Below are 26,197 nucleotides of genomic sequence, written 5' to 3'. Positions count from 1 at the left end.
TGTATTTCGAATCTTGAATTGGTACGAAATTCTAATATCACAATAGTGCGGACGCGAATTGGACACAAATTTTATTTAAAAATAAAATTTCTTTTAAATGCAATCAGTTCTAACTAAAAATATAATATTCCACCAAGTCGGTCTCAATTTAAAAAGTATATAGATTTAAAGTCGAAAATCACATAAGATCACTACATTGGGAAAATGATTAATAATGGCAATGAGGGTTTGATATCAATTTAATTTGAACACTTTAAATGAACGTTTTGAACAAAGGTTTAGTGAAGTTCCATTGTTTAAAGGCACGCTGAAACGTTTGTCGAAATACACTAACAGTTTTAAGCGTAATAGAACTCAAAAAATGTTTTCGACTGGAAGTCAATGAAATAACAATCTCGATTCCCATAATTCTTATGTTAAAATGTAAATTTATAAACGATAATGTGAAATTGTGGGAATTTTACGGTGAATGAGTCTCATAGTTTTAAACGTTCGATGGTCTCTTCCTTCATTCGGAATTTTTGAACTTTTCCAGTGACAGTTTTAGGAAACGACTCTGTGAATATTATGTACCTTGGAATTTTAAAGTAACTTATCTGAAAAAAATTAAAACAAACATTTATGTTTTAGTAGTCCAGACTGTCTGGCAGTGATGGGCAGCGCTCCTGTCATTGTTAGCGCTTTTGTTATTATGAGCGAAATGTGCGGTAAAATGTTTTTTAAAAAGAGTGCAAAATGAAAATGAGAGGAGCACCAATTTCGGCGCTCAAAAAAGAGGGAAAGAGAGGAGCGCTTATTTTACCGCTCAAAAGAGAGCGAAAAATAGAGAAAAGAGAGGAGGGCTTATTTTACCGCTCAAAAAAGAGTGTAAAGAGACGAGCACCCATTTTACCACTCTAAAATGCGTGAGCGTGAGCGAATATTAGGCTAGCGAGTGTGAGAGATGAGTGAGCTGAGCGGCTCTTTGACGAAAATGACCAACACTGATGCCTGGTAAGCTTGTCAAAAAAAGACAAATTTTTATTCTAATCACTGACCTAAACACGCGTTGTTCTAATTTCAAAAAAATTGCATGTATGAAATTTTATTTGAACCTAGCACTGGGGGAAGGACACGTTTCGATTCACTTCGCATATTATCGTCACAGACAAATCATGCATTGATACTCACCTTATCTTTACAAAAAGCTTTTACGTCTTTTTCCTCCAGTTTGGTCCCAGATCTCAGAGATATCCAGGCACACACCTCTTCTCCCAGTCTCTTGTCCGGAACACCGATTACCTGGATGGAAATTAGAGTTAAGGCAATAGGCACTTAAATAAATCATCCTCCAAGGAAATCACCAAGAAGTAATATTTCCGAGAGCCAGGATCCGCAAGGAATTGTTTATTATGTACTTGTTGAAATAATGGAAACTCTCAACTTGTAAGCAGAACGTCGTGTTTTTGCGAAGCCTTAATATGTCAGAAAGCTACCTGGTTAAAAGGGATTGCTTGTTGCTGCCGTAAAGGTGGGACATTTCCATTATTTTAACAAGTACTAAATAAACAGTGACTTTCAGGTCCTGGCCCTCTGAAATACTACTTCTTTTCGATTTCCTTGGAGGATGATTTATTTAAGCGTCTATTCAACACTTCATTCATCAACGACGGAACTACTCCTATGGCCAATCAATATAATTTTATCTCACGTGGGCATCCGCGACTGCCGGATGACTCAGCAAGAGCTCTTCAATTTCCCTCGGATAAATATTTTCTCCTCCACGAATGACCATGTCCTTAATACGACCTACGATGTACAAATAGCCCTCCTCGTCCATTTCTCCCAAATCTCTGAAATTACGCAAATGATTAAGTAAAAAAGTCTAGAGCAGGAATTAGGTGTGAATGACCAGTGGCGTAGCTAGCATGGGTGGCACCCGGTGCTAATATCATGGTGTGCTACTAACTTGTCAAAACGTGCAGAAAAGTTTTTTCGAATTTCTCTAGTTTGTGTAAGTTTTTATTTTTTTCACGGTCGGGTGTCACCCCCAAACGGGTGGCATCCAGTGCGGACCACCCCCACCCCCTAGCTACGCCACTGCGAAAGACAGAAAATATAACAATGTGGTGTTTATAATAATAGTAATTGGCGTTACCCAGTGTGGTACCACTTATCGGCAGACATTGCTTCTTGCGTCTTCTCCGGATCGTCCCAATAGCCCAAGAAGGTAGCGTGCCCTCTTAGGCAGACTTCACCTTGACCCTTAATCGGCACAATTCGATTCTCCTTGTCGATAACTTTCACCTTAAATATAACTCAATTTCGTTACAACATATCTATGAGAACCTGGATCAAGAAATATGATACCTCTATGTAATCTAGTGGCTGACCAACGGTCGAGATTTTCTTTACGTCCGGGTCAGTAGCTTGGGTGAGCGTACAGACCGGGCTAGTCTCAGTGCATCCATAAGGAATCTGAAATACATATGAATTTGTAAAATAATCTTTTGTGTCATCCATTTTTGCTTAACAAAACTTTGTCTGCTACCTGATATAATGAATCGTTCAATAAATATTTAAAATAAACAAACTCATTTAAGATTTAGTCTAATGTTTAGTCATTTCATTGCACTTTCGGGCGAAAAATCAATAAATAAAAATTTTGAAAGGCTTCTACCCAGGCCTATGCTGCACACTTGTGCTCTCGAAAACAAAATGGTTAATTCTTAACTAAACCGACTGTGTCCTATCAACAAGCGCCGGCTCATGGATAGTAAAGTTTCATAATTAAAAAAATATCTTTCCTAATGCCTATTTAAAAATTCAATTAAAATCTTTACAAATATATCTTCGAGTCCGAATTTTGCCTTGGAATTTTTTATAAGTTCAACGGGGCATATTGCTCCAGACATCACACCTTAAAATAAAAGTTTGGTTAAATAAACATAATAAATTTTCATTTCCTGGAAATGAAAATCATACCATTGATAAGGCTCTCACAATTATAGGAAGAGAACTTAGGGTGTTCTAACATATCTACGAACATTGTTGGAGTTCCGTAAACGTAACTGCATCTGCAAGTGGATGGGTGTTTTAGTTAACCTTTCACAAGGATCAAGAACTGAGTCCCAATCAGGAAACATTACTTTTCAGCTTCGATGGCTTTTAAAGACGCTTCAGCATTGAAACGAGGATAGGGCATGACGCATGTACCACGGTAGATGATAGTGCTCAATGTACCAACGACGCATCCGAAACAGTGGTACAAGGGTATTTGAAGACAAACGACTGGACGCTAATAATAATGATGAATCAATGCTCTTAAAAAATATAAAATGATTCCAAGATACTTACGTTATTTGGAAAGCCGATACGATTTCCAATAAACTGAGCGTTGTTTGCTATGTTGAAATGCGTCAACGTGGCTCCTTTTGGACTTCCAGTTGTGCCCTGAATGTAATCGTTAGGAAGACTTAAAAGGTTTATAAATTTGCAGTTCTAAATACCAAGAAAGAATCGTGGCAACTAAAGAGAAACCAACAGAGCAATATAATGGATGAAAAAATTAGCGAATAAGTAGATTAGGCCATTAAGAAAAGGGATAAAATAATATAATAATAATCAGCTAGGCTAATTGCCAAGGCACCACCTTAGGCCTAAGTCATCGTGCGACTTTTGAAGCCTTTAATTCAGGTGGCCGGGTTACAATGCGTAGGAGGGTGGTGGCAAGTCCTGCAAGCCACGCGAGCCAACAGCTCACTACACTAACTATTACCGTTAACCTCAACAAGTTTTTATGGAAGGGGAAACCGAAGAGCTCGGGGGGGAAACCGCTTAAACCAGTGGGGAGAGAACTTGCAAACTCAACGTAGAAGCTAAACCCTAAACAAATTAGAAGAAATTTAATAACTTACAAATAGCTCGTACCGATAGGTCTTCGAGCAAACAAACTCGAAAATGCAGCAAAATTTAAATTTTAGAACAATATTAGGCTAAAAATGGAATGAAAAAATTTTTGTTCTTTTTTACGGAAAAATACGGAAAATAACCTTGGTAATTTTCCGGAAATTTTTTGGAGCGGATAATTTTCCGACTTACAACTCTAGACATTTCAATTCCGAAATGATTAAATCAGTTTTGATTGTAGAACGAGAAAAGCTACATGGAGAAAACTACACAGCAAGATCTGCTTAAGCCGCACTGGGACACCGGTGAAAGAGATTAACTGTTGCATACTCTAGTTCTTGAAATAGAAGTGCAAAGGTCAGCTAGGCTAAAACGCAAGGCACCACCTCAGGCCCAAGTCATCGAGCGACTTTTAATGCCTTTAAATCAGGTGTCCAGATTACAATGCGTATGAGGGTGGTGGAAAGCATCATGCGAGCCAACTATTATCGTTAACTACGTTAGAAGTAAAGTATAAAAAATAGGATAATGTAATAATAATGACGAAGTATTTTATTTGATGGAGAGACATAGACTTGGGTTTAGTGTAAGCGAACCAGGAAAGCTGAAACTTTTCTGCATTCAGGCAGTAAAAAAAACGATTATAAAAATACTTGTACCCATATATTAAAAAAATTGTAATTGACTTACAGAAGTAAACTGAATATTAACTGCGTCATCAAACTGAACGTCTTTTGACACTTCCTTTAATTTGTTGATGTCTTCGTTTGTAACGTTATTGACGACGTCATCGAACGTTAAAAGTCCGCTAAAATTCCAAATCAACATTTCTGTAGTCATATTATTTGTTTAATTAGAATATTTAGCGACCCTTCACAAATTACATAACGAAGATAATCCGGAGTTGTTTGTATCAACTTTCAAATCCTAAAATTGAATTTTCTTCAAGACCTTTTAAGATATTGTTATTTTATTTAAAGGAAGTGGTGGATCTATCATTGCCACTTGCATTATGAAAGGGCCCCTATTATTAGAGATGGCCATGAATCTATTTGATTCTTCGAAAAACGCGACTTTAATGAAGAGCGTGACGCCATCTATTTATGGCAAAGGAAACTAAAATTTAAAATAGCCAAATGATAACGTCGTCAGAGAGCGATGTGGAAAATTATAGTTAGACAACTTATACTCTATTTGGTGGACTTTAACCTAGATTATATATCCTGTATAAAAATATTGTTTATAATTGCTGTAATTTATGTTATTGACGAAGTTACAAACGATCCAATCACCTCGAGGGGTACCTATCTGTACCACCTTCCATCTATTAAAACTATGAGTTACTTTACGTCGAGCCGCCACTGGTTTTTAATCTGTTTCTCTTATTTTAATTGATCAAGTCATATGTAACATAATTACTGATAAGTGTGCCTCTGATTAACATCCCTGTATTAAAGAAAATACGGACTAACGTCGCGTAAAACTGGTTTTAACTTCCTTCCCTCCCCGCCAAAACTAGTTTTGATGACGATAAATCCGCCATCGACTGGGAAGGGACGTCAATTACGTCATATCTTTGTATCAAGGTCTCATTGAGAAAAAGTTATTTCGGGCACACTTATGAGAAATAACGTTACGTATGATCAAGTTGATAATCAGACAATCCTGACAAAGGGAGGTGATACTAAACAAGTTTCGCCAGTTTGTGAACGGCCCGCTACTTACGGTTTCCGATTGCTTGTGATCATTATTATCCTCTTTAAATACGGTAATCTGGAAAAATACATAAATGAATAACACAACCGAAAATCCAATATATTTAAGGTGTGAAATTATTCCCGCTTGAATAAGAATAAAATGTAAAATCTCACTTGTTGAGATTGAGAAAGGTGTCCTTGCTCGTTTCCAAGTCGGGAGAAATCGTGCTGAGCAACTTGTAGTAATCCTGCTTCACGAATGATTCGTCTGCGATAATTGCGGAACATTTTACCTATAAACCATTGAAAACATAAATTCATGTTTTTTACTTGAACTTTAGTTAAAAGAGTATGAAAACTGCCAATTTAGCTATAACAAGCCCAGCTTAGAGTAGAGTTATAAGTCATCGGACCAAGTCCTTTTTTCCGGAAAATGTGCCGTATTTTTCCGAAAAATAATAAAAAAAAAAGTTTTCATGCCATGATTTGTCTAATATATAAATATAAATTTAAATAAAGCGGCATTTTCACCTCATTTTTTTTCGAATCTAAGAATAAAATGTTACGGCACCGTCAACAACGGGTTAAATGTATCCCGTCAATAATGTGAACCACATCGAGTCATTCTTAAATTGAATGTCCGAGGCCTGATTATTCGTGGCCTCGGTAGTCCAATGGTAGTGGCGTTAGGACGGTAACCCAAAGGTCGTAGGTTTTAAACGAAACTTCTAAGTAAGACTAAACCTCTAGACTAGTTTAAACTGATTAACAATGTGACACTATTAATGTTTTGTGGTATGTTTACTGTAATTATTTAAACCCTTAAAAAGTAATTTATGTTTCAATTTCTTATTTTTCCCATTTGCGGAAAATATTTCGCATTTTATTTTTCCGAAAAATTAGCCACTCTATATTAAAGCAAGATATTTTAACAGAAGACCTTTTGTGGCTCAAAGGTATTCTGTTGGATACTACCATGCGTCGATAGAAAAAAACTAACAAAATTGATATTATATACGTGACTAACGTCGTGCAGTTTATAATTAAATTACTGCACGTCATTATGAAAGTCTCTTGTGCTCGGGTACCCGTTATTATTAGACAATGTGTGGAATCTAAACCGATGGATTCCCACAGTAGTCCAGTTTTCCCGTTTTAGAGCTCAACAGTATGGTTTAGGAAGTCTGGCTCAAAGGATTTGAATCTTTGTCATAAGCCTTTCTCTGATTTTTGCTTGTAGTAACCAAACAAGGATATTTGCAACTTACTTTGTTTAAGCAGAATTCCAATTCTTTCACTTGATAAGCTGGATTGATGTTCGTCTGCTTACCAAAAGACACGTACATTATTATCAAGCTTTCTAGAAATCAAACATTCTTTCCGCACTTTAGATGTTTCAATAAAAATAGTTTGTGCTACTGGGACTAGACTTAAGCCCAGTTTTTTATTATACTGCCAAAGCTGTTGTCAAAGGTCCGGCAGCCACCTTCGATAGGGGACCAAGACGGTTTGGGATAATTTTATGGAAAGATGTATTCCGGATACCTCTTCAACTTTACCCTCGAGCACTGGAATGTAAACTCTGAAGTGCGGAAATAGTTCTCAATCCCAAAGACAAGATCTTTAACACGTGGAACTCACCATAATGAGTCCGGCTTTGGCCGTGGCGAACTGCGTGACTGCCCACTGATAGGAATTGGCACCCCACATACCCACTCTCTCTCCTCTGGCCAAACCGAGCGCCAATAACCCTGCCGCCAGTCTGTCCACGTCGGCGTTGAACTCCCTGTATGTCTTGCGGAGTCCCTGATGGCACACCACGAAGGCCGTTTGGTCGCCATCCTCTTCGGCCGCCAACTCCAACACGTCTCCGAGGGTTCTGTTGATCAGAGGAATGCTGCTCGCCGTGAAAGCGTGGCTTGGTTTCGCGAATGGTCGGACGCTGACCGTTGATATCAATTTGACATTATTTAACCTACACAATTTAAAAAAAAACACTTACTGAAATTTCATGATTAATGACAACGTTGGTGGCCCACATAAATTTAAGATAACGAAAGATTACAAAAATAAGGTGAAACTAACACCGACGTTTGATTACACAAAATCCTAACACACTATTTACCATTAAACATGTTATAAACTAATAGGATTTAATTTCATGAATCCCAGTTTAATTTAATCACTTTTAGAACTACCCAAAATTTAATAAAATTAGGAATAGTTTGGTAATTATTTAATTTTTGCTGAATTTAGAGGTCAAACCCCATTTTACCACTACATAAAATAAATCAATTATGAAAATAACCAAATACGGCGGAACTATATACTAATGTGCCTTCCGGAAGTAGCTAGCGACGGTGGCATCATACGGTAACACAACGTTTTGCCAAATGATCAACGTTTCAAGACTGTACGGTACGCTAACGATTTTTCTCCAAGCTTAAACTAATAGTTCATCCGAAGCAGACGATTCTAGTACTTTTAATTTTATTAAATATCGTTTGTGTTACTGGGAGTTACCACTGTTGCTGGCTCATTCTCACAGCCATATTTAAAGGGTGAATGAGGTCTATTTGTGTACTAACATACATAAACATACTAATAACCAATAACTACCATACGGCAAATAAAATTAACTTTGGAAGCAAACATCTAAACGTTATGAGCTTATTATCTCTTAAATTGAAATTTCGTTCAAAATATTTTTTTTTATTAATAAACATTTGTCAGACAGCTAAAGAGAGGATATGGGATTTCGGATAATTTCTTTGACGCAATTAGTTTGGAAAAAGGAACAAACCAAATTTAAATTTATAATTTGGGGCAAAATAACCGAGAACAATAAGAATTTAAATATTTATAAAGTGATAAATAAAAAAAAAGACTTAAGCAATTCAAACTCACATTTAAGTCAATACAGAAATAAAATTTCTATAACAGTGTAACTAACGCAACTTCATTAATAAAAATATCGGGTCTTTTTGTCCCATAAGCTTTTACCACAAACAGATCTCACTCAAGAGAACATCAATAGCCGTATTAATGAAAAAAACTCATTATTTTCGCGACTACTAATGACTTGTTACGGTCCTCGTTTTCGTATCTCTGATGTGGAATATCTACAGTGATTCTAACGCTAGACGATTCGTGTTAATTTACCTATTTGACTTCGAACGGTTTGTTAGTTCAACTATGATCAAGTTGCTTTAATGTTTTCGTAGTTTTGCACCTTTCCTTATATATGTAAATAATGTTTGTAAAACGAAATAATGAGAAAAATCAACTTAGGTAGAAGCTCACTAAAAGCGCTGATAAATAATCGAAAAGTGAGAAACGGCACTTTTGCTTCTTTAATGAAAACGGAAACAAAATCGTGCCGAACGAGATTTTCAACGAGCTCAAAATGAAAGTTGCGCCGTTTTCGTTTCGCAATGATGGTCGAAAGAGTACAGTACTAGTGTTTCAATGGCAAAGTGATTAGAATCGTTGCTTATGCATTAAGGTGATTGATAAAGCGGTGAAAATATTTTAATGTTGTAAAGTTGCTCTTCGGTCGTTAAAAATTTGTGTCCTGATTATGTTAGGACAGGCGATTGACTTATTGCAAAGGGTGGTTGATATTTTGGTGAAATTTACACCTAGGTTGTTATAGTGCCCTTCTTAATTTAATGTACAGTTTCATTGAAATATTGTTCAAATTAGTGAACAGAGTAATTATCAGAGCGTTAAAATTACTCTGTGGTTGTTAATACTTTAAGCGTTAGTCATGTTAAACGACAGGGTGATTGAGATATTCTTTTTAATTTACAGGGTGGTTGAGATATTCTTTTTAATTTACAGGGTGATTGAGATATTCTTTTTAATTTACAGGGTGATTGAGATATTCTTTTTAATTTACAGGGTGGTTGAGATATTCTTTTTAATTTACAGGGTGATTGAGATATTCTTTTTAATTTACAGGGTGATTGAGATATTCTTTTTAATTTACAGGGTGATTGAGATATTCTTTTTAATTTACAGGGTGGTTGAGAAAACGATCATTTATTCATCAAAATTTATTTGATACATCGGCGGGGGATTGTGTGAACGTAAATGTCCGTGACACTTCGTTAAAATTGGTATTTCGTATTTGAACAATTTTCAGGAAAATAGAGCAGAGTTTAGTTAATAGCAAGTCTAATTCAAGTACGTAACTAAATAATTTTAACAAGCTATTGATTGTGAAAAAAATATTTATTTATTAAATTCTCCAACTGGTATTACAAAATATCACTTTTGGGAGGGGGTACAATTATATACAGCGTACCTCCGAGGAGTGTGTTACAATGAAACCCTTTATTCCCGTATACATAGTTTACATCCCTACGTCATCAATAGATACATGCACCAAGAATAAATATGTAATTTGAGCAAGAATGAACCGTGCAATGCCGACATTTTGCTCGTGAAGATTTCTTAGTACTACGCGTGGGTTAACAGTTTCAAACGTCTGTTTACGGATTTTAATTATTTTCAAATGATTAGGAATTTAGTTAAACGTTAAAAATGGTTACCTTCCTTGTTAAAAATTGTTCAAGTAGTTTAATTAGAAAGGGAGACCGAAAATTTACATTTTATTCGATCCCGAAGGTAATAGGACTTTCCATAAAATAAGATACGTTTGCGGAACTTGATTTTATGTAGCTCATTCCTCACGAAGAAGTTCAGTTCAGGTTTTACTTAAAATCAGGGTGCCTCGTCAAAGGACCCCGCACAGCGCCTATGTATAATGTCCTTCGGCCAACTTGGGTATATTGTACTTTTGACCATGGTGAACCAAAGTCTTGCGGGGTACAACTTCCAAAAATCAAAATCTTGGCCGCCAAGGCCCGGCAAAGATCGGCGATTTTCAGTTGTAACATGTTTAAAATCCTATTTCTTCTCCGACGTATTCCCACTACACCCAACTTTTGAATGTTTTTAATCCGTCTGATAAAGATCAGCACCATTGAGTTGGGAATAAATAGAGGTACAACTAAATCTGGCTGGCGCGGGACCAATTTCGTTCAATAAGGAGACTTTATCAACTTTATCGTTCTACCGTGGCGGCATCTGTCTCTAGTGGTGGAAACTATATTGCAATTGAATGTTTTCGCGAATCTGATACGAAATTGAAATGTATCAGGGGCGTAGGAACGTTCTAGAAGTTAAAGGGGGCAAAGAGAAACGAAAAGGGGTCTAAAGAATGGTTTTGAATTTTTAATGGAGTGTAGCTACTCCGAGTGCATGTGTAATTTTTACTTCTATGTGAATTGGTGGGAAAAGACTGAAAATTAAACAGAGTTGTGGTTCTATAAGCTTTATATGCGTTTAAAATGAGCATTTGAGCCTTGAACTTGGTTAAAAATAATTTTATTCTGTCAACACGATCCTTTTTGACTCAAGTTACGGTGAGTTAGCTAAGAATTATTTATTTTTAGCCATATAACTTTACAAAGTATAGATGGCGCTGCCGCCTAATTATAAAGATGAATTTCGTACAGTCTTATCAGAACAGGTCCCGCGTGCCCATGGCAATCGAAATCGTAATTGTAATTCTAGCAGTATTATTCCCAATTCAATGATCAGCACCAACATCGTATTCCCATTACACCCAACTGTTGTAGGATTTTGTCGCTATGATAAAGATCAGGGCTCGCATCGTATTAACTCCAAGGAGAATTAATGAAAGGAGGCGAAAAGCTTGTCGCCTAAGCGCGTAAAAAGCACGAGAGTGGTGGAAGGTGAAACGAGATTTACCGTGGTCCGCCAAAAAAGCCCCTGTTTTTTCTTATTCCTCCTCTCTCGCGCTTTTTACGCGCCTAGAATGAAAAAGATTAAAGGCCGGCATACAAGAATTCACATCCTTTTATTAATCGTCCTTGTTCCCTCTGTACTCAACTTTGGAAGTTTCTTTTAGTTTTTAGGTTGTGGTTTCCCTTCCATTGGTTGAAATATTTATTCATAAAAAAATACCATTGTTGACGTCAGAATTAACCCCGCCTAGAGCACGCACTGCAATGCATAGTTATTTTCGCGAAAGCACTAGCTGCCATATGTATGAAGTTATTAATGCATTCAACTAGGTGGCGAGGAAATGATGACACCGGGCTATAAATCTGACACATGGTACTAAAGGTGACCGGTTATGGTTCGCATTTGCCGCATGGGACTACAATATATAAGTCTGCTTGCTACTCGTAACCCTCAAACAGTTCGACCCTTTTAAAGGAATCCGAAACCTACGGTTGACTTTTTTGAGTTAATCTCTTCGATTATTTTTTCCGCCTTTCATCCGCGTACCTTTGGTACATACTTCGTATTCCCACTATAACCAACTTATCACAAAACACTTCAATACAGGCTGAGGATCCCTTTACAGCCATCCGCAAAACCGAAACTTAAATTGCAGAAAAGTTATAAAAGTTCGGTGCTGATCTTTCTCAGACTGATATTCCTGTCGTCATTTGCTATTTTAAATAACTCGGGTTTAAAATCATACCTGGTTTTTTAGGGACCATAACAATATTAATCTAATTTTCGTACGTTTTGTCGCTTCGATGCGATTACCAACAAAAAGGGTACTTATTAAATAGCTACGCGCGAAATGGTTTGAATTTTTGACATCACTTCCGGTTTCCATGGAGACCATAGGTACAAACAATGTATTCCACCGCTAATGATTCAAACACTTTAACGTTCTATGCTCAGAAGGCTCTTTGCCAACTGACAGCTTAATTGTTTTGGAGAGAATCCGTTAAAGGGAAACAGTCAAGTTTTAACCAATTAGATAGCCCTATATAGCCCGTTAAAAACTAAAATTTATGGCGAAATCCGCATAAAAAATTATTGAGTCGTTAATTTTTAATAAAATAAAGAAATTTCGGGAACTTGAAAAGCGCGCGTCCGCTGCGACACTTGGTGAGAAATCGGTGAGACAGAAAAACAACACAAAAGCGCGCGCTGCTTAAGACGCGAAAGATTTGTTTTTCCCGCGCGGTGCGTTCCAGTTATACGAGACCTAAGCGTTCTATAAAATCAGTGTGTTGTGCTTTCCCCCTTTTGAGTTCGGAGGAGGTGAAGGATTGCCCGGTTTTTCGTGTGATAAATCTGGCAAACCCGTAAGAAATTGAGAGTAGTCGATTTTTAGGAGTAGCGTAGTTGCTAGCCTAGGCTTCACTAATACCAAAGAATAACCAAAAGTTGTTAGTCCTGCTAAACTAGTCGTATGAAAAGTTTGGCCGGTTTTGGGCTGATTTTATGGAACGCTCTATTGCGCGATTTTAAAAGTTAGGATAGTTCGCAAATCGCTCACTAAGGTGCTGCTGGCGCTGTCGAAAATTCAAACCCAAATACTTATTTTGCGTTTCAACTTTTTAGGCAAAAAACTATTTTTTCAAGACAAAATAAAGTATGTGTAAGTATATTGAACGTCTTGTTGATCTTTTGATACGCAAATAAGGCGATATTTGGAAAAGATTATCCGTTCCCCTTTAAGAAGCATGTCCAACTTGTATTAATAATATAAGTTACGCTTACTCCTTTTTTTGCGGTTTTCAAACTGATGATATGCATTTGCCGGTTTTAGAGATTTGGTGGGTGGGACAAACATTTACAGATAAAACACCCCTGATAAAAAGACTCTGTTTCAAGTCAAAACGTGGACGTAGTCATTGCCCCTCACTGTATTCGCCATTCTCGCTCACCTAGTAGTGATTGTTGCTGGTTAATTGGGAAACTTCCTACAATCATCCTAGAGAATACTGTTAGTATTGTTAGTTGAGTATTTTGTAACCCGCTCTAAATGATATTTTTATTATTGTCGGTCAGTGACGGCGATCCTGTGGGGGCGGAGCCCCCACAGAAATAAAATTGAGGAAAAATAGCAATCAGGGAAAAATTTATTATCGCACTCCCTTTATTTGGATCCGAATTCAGTCTTTTTACAGAAGTTATTTGGAGAATTCCCGATACGAGTAGCATTAAGATTATATAACCGTAAAATTGATTTTGATAGATTCGTCCAAACAAAAAATCGCCGCGTCGTGTACCCTATTTTACCTAAAATACCTTCGTAAAGTATGTGGCCAAGAAAGGCTCAATTATCTAGCCATGTACGCAGATATTTTCTAAATATATCGATTTAACTTTTGTACGGATGAGATATAAGAAAGAAATATATATATAGTGAGTTGCAGGCTAAGAAAGACAAAATATATAGTACAATCGGCGCAAGGATGCCTCAGATCGTTTCCGGTCATTCCACCGCGCGAAATTTGAATTTGGCCATTTTACGGTCAAATTCGAATTTTGCTCTTTTTGTCGTCTTTTAGCGCCATCTAGAGACCGAAATTGGAATCTTTATTTTTTAATTTAATAATTGTGGTGGCGAGCAAATTTAAAAGATAAGGCATTCCTATCATTCTTAAATTTAAAATAGTATGTATAATTATTTAATTTTGTAAATTTATTTCTACGTCTTACCAGTTAAATCGGCAGTTTCTTTTAAAATAGTTACCACGCTTTCTTGGGGGTAACGTTGTCTTAATGAGCTATAGACGTTTAAAATTATATTTTTATCTTTACCTGTTAACAATAAACCTTTATCATGCTTTTTATAGAAACCTCTTGGGCTATTTAAAATATTTGGAGCTTCAATTATCGAACCTTCTTTAGCTGCATTCAGTAATGAAACTCATGACAACATGAAATTAAAAAATAGATTCCAATTTCGGTTCCTAGATGGCGCGAAAAAACGATGAAACTCACGAAATTTGAAATTGACCGTAAAGTGGTCAAATTTAAATTACGCGCGGTCGACTGGCCGGAAATGGTCTGAGGTACCCTTGCGCCGACTGTACTATATATTTTGTCTTTCTTAGCCTGCAACTGACTATAGTAATAAAAATTTAGAGCTGTAAATTTTCTTTTAAAGGCAATATAACCTCCAACGCGTTCTTTATGGAAGACCCCATCAATTTCCTTTATTCCCTTCACAATCAGCGATTATCAGCGCCGCAAGTATGAAAAGCCATGGGAGGCAGCGGACAATATTGGAACCCTCAGAGGGCGACAGAAATAGGAGAGGTTATATTCCCTTTAAGTATATGAATTTTTGGATAAAAACATATTGGCCCGTGCTCCCACAGAAATGTTTTCCGATCGGCGCCGCTAATTACTTTAGCATTTATACCGCATTATATCAGTTTTGTCGACCCACATTTTGGCGCTAATCAAGGTCTATTCTCTTAAAGTAAGTGGCGGCTCGAAGTGAAGTAGCTCTTTGTTCAATAGATGTCGCTAGCGTCGAAATCAGGAAATCGGTATTTATAGGTACACCTCGAGTTGATTGGATCGTTTGTAAAATAGCCAATAACATAAATTACAGCAATTATAAACAATATTTCTTACACGGGATATATAATTTAGGTTAAAGTCAACGATATAGAGTATAAGTTGTCTAACTTTAATACTCTACAATGGCTCTCTGTCGACGTTATCATTTGGCTATTTTTAATTTTAGCTTCTTTTTCCATTAATAGATGGCACCACGCTCTCCAGTAAAGTCGCGTTTTTCGATGAATCGGATAGATTCATGGCCATCTTTATATAGTACAGGCTTGGAGTCAGCGTTGCCAACCGTACTATAATTATAGTACATTTCGATAATTATACCTTTCGAATTTTTCCGTACTACAATTTCAATCGCGTACTATATAGTACGCTTTTTGCGATAATTGTATTATAGTTTTACTATATTTCCGATATTTGTGCGATAATTTAAGAAATATTAGAAAGTTCCTTTTTGTTTACATAAGAACGGCGTTTCCAGTTTCTTAAGTAGGCTAAGAATTGAAATATTATACTCGGAGTGTCTGGTTTGTTCTCGAAAATACGGCTGACTTGACTAATCAAGCGTGTTGTAGCCTAACGAAAACGAAATATGTTAGTAACGGCCAACTATGATAAAGTGCTACCATGGTATAGCGAGTAATCAAAGCTGGCCGTACTTGTGTACTATAATTTTCTAGGAAATTCGATAATTTTTGGGCTTCGATACTATAATTTCAGTTTTGGGACCTGGCAACGCTGCTTGGAGTAGAGAAGTTGACTACTACTCCAAGGTACAGGAAGCAATAATAGAGCCGCCACTTGTTTTAAAGCTAAAGCATAGGATAACTAGCATATGTTAATGTCATTTACTTCTGCCCTAAGTAACATAATAACAATAGGTATGTCAATTATGAAATACTAACACTGTTCTGATTTTCAGAGCTATTGCGCAATCTAGGTTTAGTTATCAACATAGCCCCCTGGGGTCTAAATATATGAAATTTAAGTCTAAGTCTAAGTCGGAGCTTGGCGTGAATGTCAGTGGCTAAAAAAGTTCGGTCAGGAAATTAGCATTAAAACAACTAAGGTAGCGTCATACTTATTGTTATTATGTTACCAATGCTTCTGCTAATAGACTGTTCATCACTTTTAACTAAGGTTTCAAGGAATTGTAATTTATTAAATCTCGAATCAAGTGCTTAGAGCTCAAATATCGCGTTCAATCGCTATTCGGTAAAGATTTCAAACCGAATATTTAAATTTAACAAGTTTGAAAGAGCTTACCTGCGAAATCTAACCAAGTCTGTGAATACCCGCTTCCGATTTAAAACGAACGTAAATAAAACCTTCATATTTCTAGAGACACTTTTAGTAGATATGAAAAATACCGAGATCGTTCATCTTTTTCACCCAAATTTAGGCCACGTAAAATATATGCTTTATAAGACGCCAAAAACGATGACGTTTTCTTGTAGCTGCGTTTTTTAAGAGACTGGATAGACGCGGCAGGCGCGACTACCAACAACAGATGCTATAATTTAAAATTTCGCGAGGCCTATCCTAAACTACAAACTTCTACTCGGTTGCGCAATATTTCGATAATGATTTGGAGGCTCGTTATAAAAACCCGATACCGACGCGATCTCCATATATTTATCATTGTCTTAGAGCGATTTCATGCGTGACAAATCGTCAATAAAATATCGGCTAAATATATATACGGAAGATAAAAATATTTCCTTAGAAATAGAAATAATCTATAAAAAATATTTGAAATTTAAATTTCAGTTTATTGTAAAAGAAGCACGTGTTGAGGATCGATCTTTGAAATGAGAGATAACTTTTCCTTGTCCTTGACAGCCTAAATGTGAGCCCCAAACGTTTATCTCGGTAACGTGATAGTAATAGGGTAGAGGTAGATAATTGATAGTTTGCTGAAGGAAGTTAGCTACTTCTGTTCAAATAATCGGGCTTTGATTAAAGTCGGTTCAAAGTTTTGTAAATTATATAAATTATAGAAAATATAATTAAAATACAGAGTGCCTCAGGCCTCAGCTGAGAATGAATACTTTCGTAGGGACGGCTATCTTATCGATCTCGAAATGCCGTTTCTTTGGAAACGCCATCTGCATTTGCAAATTGAAAGCCTTTTAAAATGGAGCTCCTTAAATATTTTAGATATATAATATTTTTCTTCTTCGGTATTATTTTATTTTTTCTGTAATTAAAATTATAATATTTTATATCAGGTTTTATTTTTATTGAGAAATAAAGTAACCGTATAAACACCTAGATGGCAGAGCGTTCGCAAAAAATGCTCTTTACTGCGACGGTTTCGGACTTCAAGTGGAACAAAGTTCACGTACATGATGCGTAGTGTTGTTTAAAAAATAACACGCATACTGCTTTTTATTTATATTTATTTGTGTAAATAACCGTTCAAAAATATTAATATAAATTTACCTGGGTAAATTAAGAAAACAACGATAGTTAAAAGTGCACAAAAAATATTTTTATTATTAAAAGTTTAAGCCCGACTAGTTTCGGTCGAGTTATTACGCCGTCATCAGGGGTATGCCCTTTTAACTATCGTTGTTTTCTTAATTTTACTCAGTATTTTTGCACAAGTAGCTAAATTTTAATTAAATTTACCTGTATTAAAAATTAATTTCATAAAATAATTTTCGAAATAATTTAAATAAATTATTCTATTATAAAACTTATAAAATAGAAAATTATAAAACATCACTGGGCCTTCTAGAATCATACTACGGACTTTGTAACTAGTGAAAACGTATTTTTATATACGTGGACCCATACGACAGTAATACCCACAGAGGGGAGGATAGTTTTGGTGAGTTGTTAAATGAGGTTCGGTTTTTGTTGACCTTCTTTTAGGAACCATTTTCTTAAAGCAATATTCGGAGAGAACGTGGCTCAAATGACTTTCTGATTTGGCTTAATCGATTTAAAATAATGTTACACAAAAACTCAAACCTAAACCAAATTGAAAAATAATTAATTTATTATACTATTAGTTTCTAAGCGAGCCTTAGTCCTTAGTGTACCGCTTGTGAAAACTGGTCATAAATTCACAATGGTTCCCACTTCATTAATTATTCCCTTTAGTCATAAAAATGCAAACTATAAATATAGGACCTATACATCTTCGTTCACTAATGTGCAATTTTGCCCAACTTTGGTCAGAAGCGTGCAAAGTCTAATTACTTCAGTTCAGTTCTTTGTAACAGTAAATGCATCGATTAATAATAATTATTTCTTGCGCTATGGGTTCATAAATAACAAATGCGACATGTTTTGGTCCTGAAAGCTTAAATCAAGTGGGGTGGCGGAGCGGTTAGCAATTTCGCCTCGCAGCAAGAGGAGCCGGGTTCGATCCCAGCTTGTGGCACTGGGTGAAAACTCGGAACTACTCCATCTGCGTTGAGTTTGCAAGTTCTCTCCCCACTGGTTTAAGGGGTTTTTCCCCGAGATCTTCGGTTTCCCCTTCCATAAAAACTTGTAGAGGTTAACGGTAATAGTTAGTGTAGGGAGCTGTTGGCTCGAACGCGTGGCATGCAGGGCTTGCCACCACCCTCCTACGCATTGTAACCCGGCCACCTGAATTAATGGCTTCAAAAGTCTAAGGCCTAAGGTGGTGCCTTGGGTATTAGCCTAGCTGATTAGCCTAGCTGATTATCAATATTTCGACGGCCGAGTAGTTTGTACATTATAACAGCATAGCAACCCTTTACACAGTGGCGTAGCTGATGGTCCGCAGGGCCCGCGGTGCGGGGGGGGGGGCCTCGAACTTTGGAGAGGGGCCCCGCTAAAAATAAAAAAGGGGGCCTCATAGAGATTTTGGCGGGGGGGGGGTGGCCTCTGAGTTCTCAGCTACGCCACTGCCTTTACAAATTCGTAAAATTCAAAGAAGACCAACTAAATCATATGCTGACAGGGCTAAATTAGGGCCACGCTAAATTAACCCATTTTTTGTTGAATTTTGTGGGGTCACTTACGCCGAAGGCGAAAAAGTGCAGGTGCGGTTTTTTGTAGTAAAATCGTCTACCAAAGGCTACTAACTAATTTGGTTGTATACCATTGAACCGAATCCCGTTCGACCGAATCCCATTCAGCCGAAAAGTATTTTCGTTTATAGCCCAACATGGCGGGATTCAGTTGAAGTTGAAATTTAAATCTGGTTCGTTTTCACTTCGGGTAGGTTAGTTCAGGTTGGGTTAGGTTAGGTTAGGTTAGTTCAGGTTGGGTTGGGTTAGGTTAGGTTAGGTTAAGTTGGGTTAGGTTGGGTTAGGTTAGATATGGTAGTCAACTATTTCACGTTGGGTCTTATCAAGGTTATTTTCCAAAATTAAACCCGGAAAATATAAAATTTCAAGGGATAAAGGTCTAAAAATACACGTCGGTACGAAATAATAAATATTTAAGACATAGTTTAGTCCAAATTAGATATACTATCGTCACGTAACCTAAGATATATAAATATGTATCACTAACGGTATATTGAATGAAAACCGCGCAAAACGCGGTTTTCGGTCGATTGGAATTTGGTTGAATGGTACATTCGGACGAATGGGATTTCGATCCAATGGTCTACAATCATTAATTTGGTCTGATTTTATTTAGTTTGGCAGGAAGATGAAGGCTTTATAAGTTATTTAGAAAAGGAACCGTATTGAAAAGTTACGCAGAAATAATAATCAGCTAGGCTTATACCCAAGGCACAACCTTAGGCCCAAGTGATCTAGAGACTTTAATGGCTTTATACTAGGTTGCCGGTTTAAATTGCGTTGGAGGTTGGTGGAAAACCCTGCAAGCCACGTGAAGCAACAGCTCCTTTCACTTACTATTACCATAAGTGTATAATATTCTATCATATGTGTGACACTTCCTACTTTTCACAAGACAGACTGCATTACGGGCTTCGTCGCCGTTTTGCGTCCGCTTCTCCCGCTTCACACGTAGCTGTTGACAGCGCCAGTGGCGGCGCTAGGGGGTAGGCCAGGTATGCCACTGCCTACCTTAAAATTTCGAAAGGGCCCCAAAATCACCCTATAAGGGGCCCCAAATTGATCTAGAAAAGGTCTCAAAATTGTCCCAAGAGATAAAATTATTTATAAATAACAATGAAACAAATGTCGATAATGTATTTAGACATTTTTGAGGTATCTCCTAGTAAATAAAACCAGTTCTGTTATATTTGGACTCGTTTTACTGTTGTTAGAACTTTTTTGTTCGTCATGTACATCACTTCTTTATTTTATTGAAGGATTTCGTTGATAAAAGGGGGGTTCCGGGTCGGGGGCCCATTTATTTGGTTTGCCTACCCTCGCGAAAATTCCTGGCGCCGCCACTGGACAGCGCCTCGCTGGGGTCAGATTTTCTTCTTGTTATGACGTCACTTCCGCAACTAGCTCTCAGTAAAATATTCCCCAAAGTAACAAACTTATGGAATAATATTATAGACTTATGCTATTAACGTTTACCTCTATCAGTTTTTAGGTAGAGAAAGGGGTAACCGAAGAACTAGGAGAAAATAGCTTATAACCAGTTAGGAGAGAGCTCTACGCAGAAGGAGTTGTTCCGAGTTTAAACCCAGTGCGTCAAGCGGGATCGACCATGTCAAGCATATCTGTAGTTCAACACAAAAACATTTTTATGTGAAACCATAATGGTTCGTAAAAATGACATTCTTAGTTAAAGAAAAAACCACATATTAACTGACCATCTTTAGTTGCAATTCTACCAGTCACATTCTAACTGCTACAAATACGCGTTCATATATCTGCCCAAACAACAAAGTATGTTTAACTTTCTTAGGTTTGCGACTGAGTATGCAAAATACTATTTAAAACTACCATAATGAAAAATCTATCACTTTAGCTTAGCAAGGAATTAAAGAATGTTCTGTGAGCCGCGAAATCAAGTTTTAATTTTATTTCCAGCCAAGCGTTATTCTCTCGGGAACTGCTCACTCGAGTGAGGCCGGGGAATAAATATGCAAATCTTAAGTTCTTTAATCCAATAAATCTTTTCAAAGACTCGCAACGGCCCAAATTTAATTACTTTTATTTCTAACCAAAGAATTAAGGCTGAACTGAAAGAAAACGGTTTTTTTTTGTTTGAATTTATTTACAAAATCTTTTCTTTCTCAATCTCATTTGAGGCTTAAGCGTAAAAACAAAAGCTGGATGCAAAAATTACGTTACTGAAAATTCAATTAAAAAAATAAAGTTGTGGATGAGAAAAGCTTGCTTCTATTTATCTAATACTAGCTTTAATACCCGGCTTCGCCCGGGGTCTTAGTTGCAATGAATTAGATTTGATTTGCACGTAAGAAAGGTAAACGCTGTAGCAAAAACGTAACACGCGTAGCAAAAAGTCCTAAACTACTTAAAAATCCCAACTAACCCCCCTTCTACGAATTTCACACTAACCCCCCTTCTACGAATTTCACACTAACCCCCCTTCTACGAATTTCACACTAACCCCCTTCTACGAATTTCACACTAACCCCCTTCTACGAATTTCACACTAACCCCCCCTTCTACGAATTTCACACTAACCCCCTTCTACGAATTTCACACTAACCCCCTTCTACGAATTTCACACTAATCCCCTTCTACGAATTTCACACTAACCCCCTTCTACGAATTTCACACTAACCCCCTTCTACGAATTTCCCACTAACCCCCCTTCTACGAATTTCACACTAACCCCCCTTCTACGAATTTCACACTAACCCCCTTCTACGAATTTCACACTAACCTCCTTCTACGAATTTCACACTAACCCCCTTCTACGAATTTCATACTAACCCCCCTTCTACGAATTTCACACTAACCCCCCTTCTACGAATTTCACACTAACCCCCCTTCTACGAATTTCACACTAACCCCCCTTCTACGAATTTCACACTAACCCCCTTCTACGAATTTCACACTAACCCCCTTCTACGAATTTCACACTAACCCCCCTTCTACGAATTTCACACTAACCCCCCTTCTACGAATTTCACACTAACCCCCCTTCTACAAATTTCACACTAACCCCCCTTCTACGAATTTCGCACTAACCCCCTTCTACGAATTTCACACTAACCCCCTTCTACGAATTTCACACTAACCCCCTTCTACGAATTTCACACTAACCCCCCTTCTACGAATTTCACACTAACCCCCTTCTTCGAATTTCACACTAACCCCCTTCTACGAATTTCGCACTAACCCCCTTCTACGAATTTCACACTAACCCCCCTTCTACGAATTTCACACTAACCCCCTTCTACGAATTTCACACTAACCCGTTATAAAAGTGTAAAGGTTGGGACGTGCGAAAAGTAAAATTGAATTAGATTAATAACCATGTCAGGTATTTGGAATTAGGCGCGTTTAGTTGGAAATCAGGCGCTGAACATTGAGTTAAAATTTCCAAGCTCTAGAGCTAACCGTTCTCGAGTTTTTAGGAACATGACATACAGATAAATAAAAGGACAAACTTTAAGACTTATGTTTATAGAGATGAGTGTTTGTATATATGTTTGTCCGCTATAGAAATCTACAGTTTTCAACTTAGGTCGACCACAATTGTTATACTACCTCATGGTAGCCTGACTGTGGTTTTCGACGGTTACGGTCGGCAAAACAACTTTAATTAATTGAATTAATTTAATAATTAGGTATATCCGCTATAGAAGCTAGCATAAACTCTATTTACGTCTTATTCAACTTGTTAAAAAGTTCCACGCGCGTCTTGATATTTTAGCGTAAATGAGCTCGAGTAATTTTGCGCGTGCTCCATGAAATAAAACAAATGCGCGAGCCTTTTACGCTAAAATATTAAAGAGCGCGTGGAACATTTTAACAAGTTGAACAAGACATGAATTAAAATTCGACGAGTCGCTCTTTTTATAAAGATCTATTCTTCAAAACTGAACTGAACTCCTACGTATCTCGTGACGAAAGCGATACATTAAAACAAGTTCGGCAAGCGTAATCTTCTAATACATAAAGATGAGTGTTTGTTTGTATATATATGTTTTTGTTCGCTATAGGAATCTACATTTTTCAACTTAGGTCAAACACAATTGGTTTACTATCTCATGGTAGCCTGACTTTGGTTTTCGACAGTTACGGGCCGCCAAACCACATTAATTAATTGAATTAATTTAATAATTAGGTATATCCGCTATATAAAAGATACTACACTTTGATATTAGCCAAAAAACCGAGTTTCTTAATTCACAGTTTCATTGGCGCTTTTTCCTTGGTTATACAAATAGGCATTTTCCCCCGGGAAATACCGTGTACCCCAGGTAGTGGTTCATAAATTACCTATCACAAATTTAACATAGATCTACATTCTCCCATTACCTTAACATGGTGGAATTTTACTCAAAATATATCATGTTACATATATTTTTAAAAATTTTGGGCTTCAACATAATTTCCTAATTTGACTATTCTTGTACTATTAAAAAATTTTATTATAATTTAACGAAGGTTAACATTTTCCACGCGGACATTTCTCATTAATATCAGAAGTACATAAATAATCTTCATTGAAGTACCCATCTTAGGTTAACTAGCTTGAAACAGATACCTTTGCATCATCCCTCCGCCTTTTTAGTACATTCTTCGGAAATCAATTCGACATCATTTATCGACTTTTGGAAATATGTAAATCCGCCTCTAAGACTGGACTAAACACAGGGATTATCTTTTTAAATTGGGATTCGATTACCAATGTTTTCGATTCTTTAAAACAGTAAATAGTGTTTTTAAACGTTGTTTGTGCCAACCCTACATGATTGATTAGATTAATTACGAATTAAAATTATTATTTATAATTGGAAGACTAAGATTCATTCAAATGACACGTGCCGGTACATGATTTCGTAGGAAGAACAATCGGACTCCAAACCAAAAATAAATGCATCTTATATCATTGTACAGCTGTGTGTGTGAATGAGTGTCACAAAAAATCGAAAGCAGACGAACTTTCGTAAAAAGAATGTGAAGGAAATATTTAAAAGCTCTGCACGCAATCCAAAAATCGGACATCCGACCGGAAATCAAGAAATCCAAAATAAATCAAGAAATGCGAAAATAAATAAAGTAATCCAAAAAAATCTGACAAATAAATCAAGATATCCAAAAAAATCTGACAAATAAATCAAGATATCCAAAGAAATCAAGAAATCCGAAGACAAATAAATAAATCAAGAAAACCAAAAGAAATCCAGAAATTCGAAAATAAAACGAGAAATCAAAAATAAATCAAGAAATCCAAAAAAATCCAGAAATCCAAAAAAAATCCAGAAATCCAAAAAAATCCAGAAATCCAAAAAAAAAACAGAAATCCAAAAAAAATCCAGAAATCCAAAAAAAAACCAGAAATCCAAAAAAAATCCAGAAATCCAAAAAAAATCCAGAAATCCAAAAAAATCCAGAAATCCAAAAAAAAACCAGAAATCCAAAAAAAAATCAGAAATCCAAAAAAAAACCAGAAATCCAAAAAAAAAATCCAAAAATCCAAAAAAAATCCAGAAATCCAAAAAAAAAACCAGAAATCCAAAAAAAAAAACAGAAATCCAAAATAAATCAAGAAATCCAAAAACAATTCCGAGGAAGGTAGCCGCCATCTTTTTGACGGTTTCGTTCCCTCTAGTGAAAGCACATGGCGCTTTATTTACACCCCCTGACCCAATCATTAACTATTAGAAAGGTGATTCTACCCAGATCTGAGTTGTCCTTTTCGAACTGGAACAATTTTGTAGTTGGCGCAAATAAAATGAGTTTTAGGGCGACGGTGTTGAGTCGGGCGGGTTGCTCACTCACAATTTGTCAGTTGCCAACACACACGGTTGTGTCATCCGGCATCCGTGCCACCCATATTTTATTTTGTGGTTCATTAATAGAATCATGCGCTCATTCGGATTGAAGCTAACTTCTAAAAATAAATATTTATAGTTGAAGCAACAAATACAACCATTTCACCTGGATATCTTTCCCACCTTTGATCCCGGATTCTTGTCCAAGTCCGTGATACCACCATAGTTTGAAAAAAATTAAACTTTCATATGTTTCTTGTTTTAATTATTTATTTATGTACATGTATGTATATTACAAAATTTAAATTTAAAATACATAATTTTTGGATTACGAAATTCTTTACGAAATTAAATTAGTAAATTATTTGAGATTTAAAATAAATCTATTGTTTTAATATACAGAGTGTTTCAAAGGTTAGTAGGTATTTTCCTACTATGAGTGAAAAGGGTACCAGAGAGCTTCAAAGTGTGGCCTACTAGCCCCTGGAAGTAGGCTGCAACAAGCGCAAAACCAAGCAGCAGGGAAACGCGAACATTAATGTTTGGGTTCGTGTGATAGGTAAAAAAGGACTCTGTAAACAAATCGAGGTAACAAGCGTAAAAAAGTAAACTGAAACAGTATTTAAAGTCCCTGCTGCTTGGTTTTGGGCTTGTTGCAGCCTACTTCCAGGGGCCAGTAGGCCACACTTTGAAGCTCTCTGGCGCTCTTTTCACTCATAGTAGGAAAATGGGGAAAAAACAGGCATACTTCTCAACTCACCCCCTACAACTCCTTAAAATTTTTGCATAACCTTTTGAAACACCCTCAGTGATGTAGTCCTAAAATAAAAAGAACCGGGGCGCTACCTGGGTACGGCCAACTTCGATTTCGCGCGTAACCGAAGTTGGCTGTACCGGCTGCTATAAATGTAGGTCCAACTTCTATTTTTAGCGTGATCGAAGTTGGCCTTACCTAGGTAACGATTTGAAATTGTTATGGTATTTTTCTGCGGGCAAAATTTATCATAAAGTCACACACCCTTTATTCGAGAAAAATGATTTACGAAATAGAAACAAGGCGTGCCCTGGAAAGTTGAAAAAAAGAGGCAGGGCGCGCCCTGGCAAAATGGAAAAACCAAGGCGGGGCGGAGCCCTGCCTTTGAAAAAAGCACCGGGGCGACGCCCTGCCCCGCCCTGGCCCGACTACACCACTGAACACCCTGTATATTTAAACCATAGCTAGATAACTCCCACGAAAATACTATTTCGTACGACAATCTTTGTTCAGTTTGTCAAAGCTCCGTCATGGAACCAAAATGAAAAGTAGAATTTTAACCCACTTTCGAATATTTCGCTGCATGGGTAATCTTATCGTAAAGGGAAAAATCATCATTTACATTTATAAAGGCTGCTTTATTAACGGAATATA

The 26,197-nt window shown here is 36.8% G+C and overlaps 1 protein-coding gene across 2 annotated transcripts; it reads right to left on the bottom strand.

Moving 5' to 3' along the window:
- Nucleotides 1-269: 269 nt before the first annotated feature.
- Nucleotides 270-16,477, bottom strand: LOC149956119 (medium-chain acyl-CoA ligase ACSF2, mitochondrial-like). 2 transcript variants are annotated; one of them, XM_090165390.1, is made up of 15 exons: nucleotides 16,224-16,465; nucleotides 7,227-7,560; nucleotides 6,854-6,907; nucleotides 5,760-5,878; nucleotides 5,614-5,661; nucleotides 4,579-4,696; nucleotides 3,337-3,432; nucleotides 3,129-3,277; nucleotides 2,965-3,056; nucleotides 2,823-2,899; nucleotides 2,350-2,457; nucleotides 2,138-2,286; nucleotides 1,691-1,832; nucleotides 1,171-1,281; nucleotides 270-596 (listed from the first exon to the last, which is right to left on the bottom strand). In XM_090165390.1, the coding sequence occupies exons 1-15, from the start codon at nucleotides 16,289-16,291 to the stop codon at nucleotides 477-479; spliced, it is 1,785 nt and encodes a 594-aa protein (XP_090021516.1). In that variant the 5' UTR covers nucleotides 16,292-16,465; the 3' UTR covers nucleotides 270-476. The 2 variants fall into 2 exon arrangements, with proteins under 2 accessions (XP_090021516.1, XP_090021517.1); XM_090165391.1 differs by lacking the exon at nucleotides 270-596 and having other exon boundaries at nucleotides 1,223-1,313; nucleotides 1,633-1,832; nucleotides 16,224-16,477.
- Between the last annotated feature and the right edge of the window lie 9,720 nt (nucleotides 16,478-26,197).

Source organism: Leiobunum rupestre, chromosome 2, assembly GCF_980474605.1.
Source record: "Leiobunum rupestre chromosome 2, qqLeiRupe1.1.hap1, whole genome shotgun sequence".
Taxonomy (NCBI): Eukaryota; Metazoa; Arthropoda; class Arachnida; order Opiliones; family Sclerosomatidae; genus Leiobunum; species Leiobunum rupestre.
Note: the sequence above shows the minus strand (reverse complement) of the source record. Positions and strands in the feature narration are given on the sequence as shown.